General features: G+C 33.8%; 1 protein-coding gene across 3 annotated transcripts; it reads right to left on the bottom strand.

The window, feature by feature from the left end:
- Positions 1 to 908: 908 nt before the first annotated feature.
- LOC141673997 (G-type lectin S-receptor-like serine/threonine-protein kinase SD1-1) lies at positions 909 to 6,712 on the bottom strand. 3 transcript variants are annotated; one of them, XM_074480723.1, is made up of 7 exons: positions 3,973 to 6,712; positions 3,474 to 3,581; positions 3,077 to 3,234; positions 2,419 to 2,629; positions 2,102 to 2,339; positions 1,870 to 2,020; positions 909 to 1,795 (listed from the first exon to the last, which is right to left on the bottom strand). In XM_074480723.1, exons 1-7 carry the CDS (start codon positions 5,225 to 5,227, stop codon positions 1,487 to 1,489), a joined length of 2,430 nt encoding a protein of 809 aa, XP_074336824.1. In that variant the 5' UTR covers positions 5,228 to 6,712; the 3' UTR covers positions 909 to 1,486. The 3 variants fall into 3 exon arrangements, with proteins under 3 accessions (XP_074336824.1, XP_074336825.1, XP_074336826.1); XM_074480724.1 differs by having other exon boundaries at positions 912 to 1,795; positions 3,077 to 3,230; positions 3,973 to 4,110; XM_074480725.1 differs by having other exon boundaries at positions 912 to 1,795; positions 3,077 to 3,218; positions 3,973 to 4,110.
- Positions 6,713 to 8,932: the final 2,220 nt, after the last annotated feature.

Raw genomic sequence — 8,932 nt, 5'->3', positions numbered from 1 at the left:
TTTGTTGGGCATGTATTTGTAGATCGAAATCCTTTCCCTCTTTTCAATGCAGCAACCTAAAATGTAACTGAGATTTTGATACTGAAGTTTGGCAATGCAAGAAACTTCATTTTTGAACTCGTTCAATCCTTGACTTGAATTCTCTTAGAGCCTCTTTGCAGCTATCATTTGGCCATTGTCCAGCATTCGCTGAGAATTTGAACTTGGTTTTTGAATGCAACCCATAAATTAAATGAAACCAAGTTCAAATTTTCCGTGAGCTGATACAATGGTGTCACCATCTATGATCATTTCATTTGCTCCGATGGCGTCTAGTGCAACAGCAGCAGGAACAAATGATATTAATAAAGTGAAGCGTGATGATGATGGTGGTATGTTAAAGACTTAGTTGCTAAAATGTTTGTTTTATTTGCTAAGTTTGCTAAAATGGTTTTATGTCTGAGAGCCTTACAAGTCCTTCTCAATTATGAATTATAAAGTCAGATAGTCTTTCTTTTTCCCAATTAATTTAGACAATTATTTCAAAGTTGTAGAAGGTTGTGGAATTTTGTGAGTGTCTGTCTGTCTTTTCTAATGAACTTATTCAATCAGATTTATTACCAACAGAGAAATCATTCCTGAAAGGTAGAAGAATAAACTAAGTACCATTATTTAGAATGAAGTTAACATTTGTGTGGTTCTTTCAACTTGGGTTTGTTCAAATCAAAGCAGATTATTCATTATTCTTTATTAGCTCTTTTTATGTTGATGATATTCCCTTGTCTGGTAATGATCTTAATACTATTAATCATGTAAATGCTGTGTTGGATAATACCATAAAAAACTTGGGCTTGGGCAAATACTACTGGAGCTTAGAAGTCAGAAGAACAGAGAAAGGCATTTTTGTTTATCAACACAAGTGTGTTCATGGCATGCTTCTTGAAGCTGGTCTAGAACATGCTAAACCTCAATCTCTACCTGCTGACTCAACACTTAAATTTTTTGAGAATGAAAGACAATTCATAGACAATCCTTTTCTGTGTAGAAATTTGTAGGGAAATTGCATTTTCAAAGATTCTCTAGGCCTGACATTTCCTATATTGTGCACCACTTATGTCAGTTCGTTCAATCTCCTCAAGTATCTCACCCGTTAGCTGTCCAAAGAGTATTACGATATCTCAAAGGCACTTCCTATCTGGGCTTACTCTATGCTTCTGGTTCAGCTCTTACTCGAGAGGCTTATTGTGAGAGTGACTGGGGAACATGTGTCGATACAGCCAGATCCATCTCTGGCTACTGTTTGCTTCTTGGTTCATCTCTTATTAGTTGGCAGTCTAAAAATAAAAGGCAGTCTCACGATCTGAGCTACTGAATGTAATTACATAACTACATAACATATAATAATTATTATTATATGTTATAGAATATATAACATGTTGACAACATAACTATGTACTACTGAATATAATTACACAGCCTTATGAGGAACCATAATAAAAGCATCACACTAATCTCTAGGTGAGACAGTGGTGATAGTTTGTTGGTTGCACGAAGTTATTATTGAGTTTCTCCATGAATAATCTGCCATTTGTTGTTTTCTTGCTGTGAAAAAACCAGGTTGTTTAGGATGAGGCAGATGCATTGTACTACTCAACATTACAACCACCTCTGACATACTTGGCCTGTCTTTAGGGTATTCTTGAACGCACAATAATCCAATCTGGATAACTCGAAAAACTTCAATCGTGTTACTCGACTCCAAGATCACTTCATCAATTAATCCCAAAAGGCTCTCTTCTTTATAACTCATCCACACCTGTAAAATTTTATGATTTTTCAGTCATGGCTAAGCGTATAGAATAAGAGCGTTAATGTATTCATAGCACTTACATGTCCAATAAGGTTCAAACTGTGATCTGGATGACTGAATAATCTGTTTTTCTTTCCAGTCACAATCTCTAACAGCAAAACACCAAAGCTATACACATCTGATTTAATCGAGAATATTCCATCAATAGCATACTCGGGGGACATGTAACCACTGCAGAGGTTACAGTTAAGGATATTACTTATCATTCTAGTCCATAGGAAACAACAATTTGCGAGTTTAATAAGTTCTTACTATGTTCCAACAACTCGTTTTGTATTTTCCTCAGTTTGGCTTCCTCTGAAACTTCTCGCCAACCCAAAGTCTGAAATTTTTGGATTCATCTCATAATCAAGTAATATGTTACTGGCTTTTAGATCTCTGTGAATGACTCGTAATCTTGAGTCCTGATGAAGATATAGAAGCCCTCTAGCAATTCCATTTATTATGTTGTAGCGCTTCGACCACCCCAGTGATTTGCTTGTTTGCTCATCTAGTCAATTTTCATCAAATTGATCAGATATATAACATGCAGGGAAGTAGATTAAAAATTCTGATGTAAAGAGCCACACCAAAAATAAAAAAGTCCAAACTTTTGTTGGGCATGTATTCGTAGATCAAAATCCTTTCCCCCTTTTCAATGCAGCACCCCAGAAGCGTTACCAGATTTCGGTGCTGAAGTTTGGCAATACAAGAAACTTCATTTTTGAACTCATTTAGTCCTTGACTTGAATTCTCTGAGAGCCTCTTTGCAGCTATAGCTTGACCATCGTCCAACATTCCCTAAAGGTAAGCAATCAAAAAAAAGCTTTTATTTTTATGCTCTAGAAAATGGCTTAATTTCAATCTATTATCAAATTCCATGTGCACTTTTGAATAGTTCAATTACTTGAAATTTAAGGTCTAAGGATTATTTATTGCAAAAGTTTTAGTTTATGTGTTCTCTTATGTAAACCAGATTGTAGTTAAGCCTTATACCGTCTAACTAAATTCATTTTCTCTAATAAAACTTTGTTTGCAATCTTGCTAAATACTGATATGTAGACAGACAATGCGATACTAACATTATATTCTGATTTAATGTGCTATCCTGTATGAACTGGTTTTGTTTTCAAGCTGATGGTTTGAACAGAAAGAAACTAGTTACATATATTCTTTTGATTGCTTGAGGGATCATTAACAAACATATTTTTTTAGATAAATGCACATGGTTGGTAACAGTCTGATCACCTTGTAGACAGGTCCGAAGCCGCCTTCTCCAAGCTTATTGTCATTGCAGAAGTTATTTGTGGCTTTTGCAACTACTATGACCTTAAAAAGTGGCAAGTCCAAATCTTCACTGTCAATTTTGTTCAGCGTAACACCTTCTGAACTGGATTTTAACCTTTCTGCGGAGTGAGGAATACAGTAAATATAAATGGTAAAACGTTCTCAAGTCTGAACCAATTTAAAGGCCAGTATTAGTATTTTTATTAGCTTAAGTATATTATTTTTCTTGACTAGAACAACCTTATGGGCACATCTCTGATCATGCCACTTTTGCCTCTCTCCCTTTTTTTTGTAGGAGCAATAGTTTCCTTTATTTACTATTTATTATGGGTATTGTTTTAAGAAATAATACACATACCTTCTCTGTTTAGCTTTCTTTTGTTGCACATATGCAGGAATATCAAGGAAAATGGTACAGTTAATGCCCAAAAAATCGCAAAGAGCTCTCTCGCTCCCCATCCTTTTCCTGCATAATAGTTTCGAAAAAATCAAGAAACGAAAGACTTTAAGACAGCGTTCAGTTGAATATGAAAGTAAGGAGTGCAATAGAATGGAATTTTTATTATCTTTGATTAGTTATTTAGGCATTCCTTTCTCTGTTCCCATTCCACATGCTTAAACCAAAGTTTATTCCTTCCAGTTTGGAAAATGTATACTGTCCTCTTTTTTAAGTCTCACCTCCCAATTCTATCATTAATTTTAAATTGTTGATACATGTCAACAGAAATAGCTTAAAGTCTCTGTTCGTTTCTCCACATTACCCCATTCTATCCGATCCAACTGAACATAAGTTGTATTTTTTTAACAGTTAGCAGTAGATAAAGATATGTAAATATGAGGTTTGTAGTCCTATATACCTAGTTCAGACGCTGGCATTCTTACATAGAGATCTTGTCCGTCGTTGTTGTAGCCTGTGATGTCAATTAGGGAACTGAACCATAAGAAACATCCTCTGCCGCCTCTATCATCTGCATTTGCATAAGCTGCACAAGAGCAGTTCTTCAAACACAACCTCCGACATTTATTTACGTTTACTCTCATGTCATACCATGAGTGTCGCGTGTCTGGCAACTTTACACCCGAGTACTTCTTAAAACCTACTTTAGTCCCACAATCTAGTATCTTTTTGCGCACACACCCGCCAGACCAATCTAATAATCTCCACTTGTCAGGGAATTGTGGAGCAAATCCTGACATGCATTCACATCTTGGTGATCTGTCTCTGTTACAAATACTATATGGGCCACATAGTGCATACCTATCACAGTCATTACTATGCAGAGTAAGAAAAACCATCCAGTCTTTCTTCTGATAATTCCAAACATAGAATTGTAAATTGCCATTGGGATGCAACTTAAACAATGTGAGAGCTGAACTACTTTTATTTACAAGATCAATCCCATAGTATATTTCCTCCTTGTTGAAGGTAAAGCGTATTTTAGAGATTCCATTCGGGTAATAAGTGGGATTCCCACTACTGTGGGAACCAATCCATGGCCCAGTCCTTGTCCACAACAATATATCTTTCCACAACAGTGCCTGAGGAAAACCATTAGTATCAACTCTATATAGAAATCTACCTGGAGATGGATCATCCTCACTTTTCCACGACGTGTAGTTCCTTTCATGACCCGTTACCAAGTTAGATCCCACCGCCATGCCTGGTAGCATAATATTTCCAGGATAGTCAAAACTTTGCCAAACAAAATGATCACCTTTTCCTTCCCTTAAAACAAGGTTTCCTGTATCTAGTAGCTGGGCAATAGGATTCGCCATATATTTTGTATTCGATGACCAAATTATTTTGTCGTTGACTAGCACCACTATTCCATTATTGTTTACTCTTGCAACGCCGGTAAAATTAGACAGCGGAGTGTCTCTATTAGCAACCCATACAACTGTTCCATATGCTATTTTCTTGTACCATATACCTAAGTATCGGTTGGTGGAATTACCTGGACTGAAGAATCCAAGTTCAAATTCCCCGCGGGCTGATACAATAGTGTCACCGTCTCTGATTGTTTCATTTGCTCGGATAACGTCTACTGCAGCAGCAGCAGAGGATAGGAATAAAGTGGAGAAATACAAAATAATGATGGTGGTGCCTTTCATTGTTAGCAATGCAAACACAACACTTGGTTGCCAGATGGTTTTATAGATTGAGGACTTTGCAAGTCTTCCTCAAATTTTAATATTAGTCAAACCGTCTTTGTCCTGCTAAACTGCACCACACTTTCAAAGTTGCAATGTGTTGTGGAATTTTTGTGTATGTGTTTGTTTTGTTTGATACTTTGATTTTTAAATAATGGTTTCACCACCCACGCAACCATGGCTTCAACTTCCTACCACTCTACAACTTATACTAATGAGAAGCAATTACAACTTCTTATATTTGTTGACTAATGGTCGAGGAAACAACTGCAACATAAATACCAGCTTCGTAAGCCGATAACAGAATCAAATCGAACTGAAAATAAACAATTGAATCTTAAGAAATCAAGTGCTTGGCAAGATATAGTCAGATCAGACGGTGTAAGCACAAAAAGGAAAGCAACATACAACCTATACACTAATGAGAAGTCACACAGTAGAACAAATACATGTGCGTAAGGAGTAAAAGAGGGAACCACATAAAGCAAGTTGCCATCAGACTTTAGATTTGAAAGAAGATTATACATATTTTTGTCATTGTTAAGTTGTAAGTAGTCGGTGTATTTCAACAGATTTTGCAGAAAATTCTTTAGCGACCGTCCTTGGAAAGGCAGTCACCGGGAATCTCTCTATCAACATCACCATTCATTCTCATGGAAAAAGGCATCATTGGAGGCCTTTTCACGCCATTCAATAATGTTGAAGCAAACGGCGTTGAGCACAGCCCTGTTAGGGTAATTCCCTGATGTGAAATCCAAATTGAAAACCTAATACGTGCCTGGACGTGTTCAAGGTTGGTACTGCTACAATCTCTGAACTTGACTAGCATGTCTTCGTCCAGAGTGAATGCCACCCTATTAGAGTAGTCACTAACCACAACCCCTTGTAGATAGCTGTGGTCTTTAATCGAAGAGACCAGCATATGATGATAACGAATTAAGGGAAAAGTATATTCGCATAATGATGTATACAAATCACGACCAATTTCAGAAGCTACATCTGACTGCATGGCAGGTTTCTGGACTTGCTCGTCTTGGTAAAAGGATAAGTTTTTGTACATAATAACCGCGAGACAATAACTATGAGGCCTATAGGCAGCCTCACTGCAGATGGTAGGAAGATCCTCGTGTTCCCTATCTATTCTTAAATCAGTGTAAAAACGGTGAAGGACTTGAAGTGAACGAATGTGCTTGAATTTCTTAAGGATTTTGGGGGAGCAATCATATAACGTCTTGATGGAGGGATGAATAATGCAAAGGGTAGGAACTACACAAGTAAGGGAATTGAAGCGCTTGCAGAGTATTGAGCATTGGCCTAATAACTTAATTTCATCAAGATTGTCTTTGCCGCCGCTGCTGCTGCTGCTTAGTTTTGTAAAAATTAGTATGACAAGCTCGTCAGGAAGTTTTTCTATATAGCAAGTGTCACCATGACTTGCACTTTCCTGTGATTTTGACTCCTTAGACATGTGATCAAATTCTGAAAACGAAAAAGTATTGTTAGAAAAGATTATTTACAAGCCTCATAACAGTTCCAAATTCTAGACTGGATCGAACCAGCATTGTACATTGTAGTTAAAGAGGATTGTATCCGATCAAGATTTTAAAAGATTTTTTTGATTCTATAAGTCAAGAGATATTCAATTTGGATTTAAAAAAAATCCTCTGAAATATGGTATTCTATATAGACTAGAAAAATTATTTTAAATTCTGATGGTATTTAATTTAAATTTAAAAAGTCTAGTGCAATCTAGCGTATTCAATTTTGATTTTTAAAAGTCCATCAAAATATGATGGTATTCAAAAATCCGTGAAATTTATTTTATTTGAAAAAGTTGTGGATTTTAATGGATTTGCTAGTTGATTTTTAATCTTTTGAAATCTTTTTAGAAGGGTGTATTCATCTCAGATTTTAAAGGATTGTTAATGATCTGTGGATTTTAAAAGATTTTCCTTGATTTTAATTGTTCGCGAATTTTGATAGAGTTGATCCAAAAATCTCGTAGAGTCTTGCAGATTTTGTGAAGTTTTGGAAAATCCATCGAAATCTCATGTATTTTGAATAGATTTCAAAATATTAAAAATGTACTAGTAAATCTATCAAAATCCACAACTTTTTTTAATAAAATAAAAATCTATGAACTTTTGAATACCATCAGATTTTGATGGATTTTATAAAATCCAAATTGAATTTCACCAAATTTTGATTGACTTTTAAAAATCTAAATTGAATACACCAAGATTTTAAAAGACTTTTTACAATTTTTGTTAAATGCCTTCAGATTTTAAAAGATTATTTAAAATCCAAATTGAATACCCCATAATTTTCAAAATTCATAAAAATTCTTCGAAATCCCAATTGAATACACCCCCTTAAGAGATTTTGAAGGATTTGTAGAAAATTTCACAAAATTGCAAGACTATGCAAGATTTTTTTTATCAAATTCCTCAAAATTCATGAACAATTAAAATTAACGAAAATCTTCAAAAATCGATGAATTATTATCAATCCTTTAAAATCTGAAATTAATACACCGCATGAAAGTCCGTCATAAACATAGGGCCTCTTTGGGTTTCTTAAAAAATGTAACTTATGACTTAAAGTTGAAATGTGTCGTATAAGTGATATGAACCTCGTAACTTATAAGTTATTAAACTGTTTGGATAATTTTTCATATATGTTGATCATATGTTTGGTAAATTATACTTTCTCTGTCCTTCCCAATTTTTTAATTTTTTTCAAAAATTTTTATTCAGAATAAAAAGTTAATATTTAAATTTTTATAGAGAAAAAAAAATTAAAATAAGTTATGAAATTATACTTTACATACGTCTTAAGATGGGTGCCGAACCGTAAAAAATATAAAGTAATGAAAGGACGGATGTAGTAATTTATAAGTTATAATTTTTTTTAAAATAAAATAAAATAGTAAAAAACTGAAAGTTTTAAAACATACACATAATGTAAAAATTATATAATATATCTTAAAAGTTTTGATTGTTTTAAATTAAAATTTGGGTCAAAATTTTTTTAAAGCTATTTTGTATATATTCCGAAATATAAGTAAAAATAAAAATTTATAAAAATACTACATGAAAAGCTTTATGGGTATTGAAATGGAGAATGTACGTGATACCCACTTTCTGAATTTAACCATTTATGATGAGAAATGACCATTCACTTTAGTTGCTCAAACAGTGCTGTAAATTTGGAAATGAGCGTTGAGCCCATTTAAGCTGCGCTGCCAAACATGCCCATAGTTGGACAGCCGCGTTAATGATAATCAGAGTTAGGAGATACTAGGTGATGCACGAATTTTTTAGATTTTTTTTAATATTGTATATATATTTTTAAAATATTTTTAATTCAATTTTTTAATTTTGTTCATTTAAAATTTAAAAAGATATGACTTCATAATAATTATAACATTATACGTATATGTTCATAACTTTTTAAAATATTTAAACATATTTAAAGTGATAGAATTGGTAAAAGGAAAATGTTATTATAACGAAATTATTATTTTATTAAGAGTAAATATATAATGTCTCCAATAGGTTGGGACCTTAAAAAATATTATTCTGGAATGGTGATTACTTAATCGATAAACTATAATTTTATAAAAGATATTTGAAAAAGACAATATTACTAATTAAACGATATAGT

This window comes from Apium graveolens, chromosome 7 (genome assembly GCF_009905375.1).
Source record: "Apium graveolens cultivar Ventura chromosome 7, ASM990537v1, whole genome shotgun sequence".
In the NCBI taxonomy this organism is placed as follows: Eukaryota; Viridiplantae; Streptophyta; class Magnoliopsida; order Apiales; family Apiaceae; genus Apium; species Apium graveolens.
Note: the sequence above shows the minus strand (reverse complement) of the source record. Positions and strands in the feature narration are given on the sequence as shown.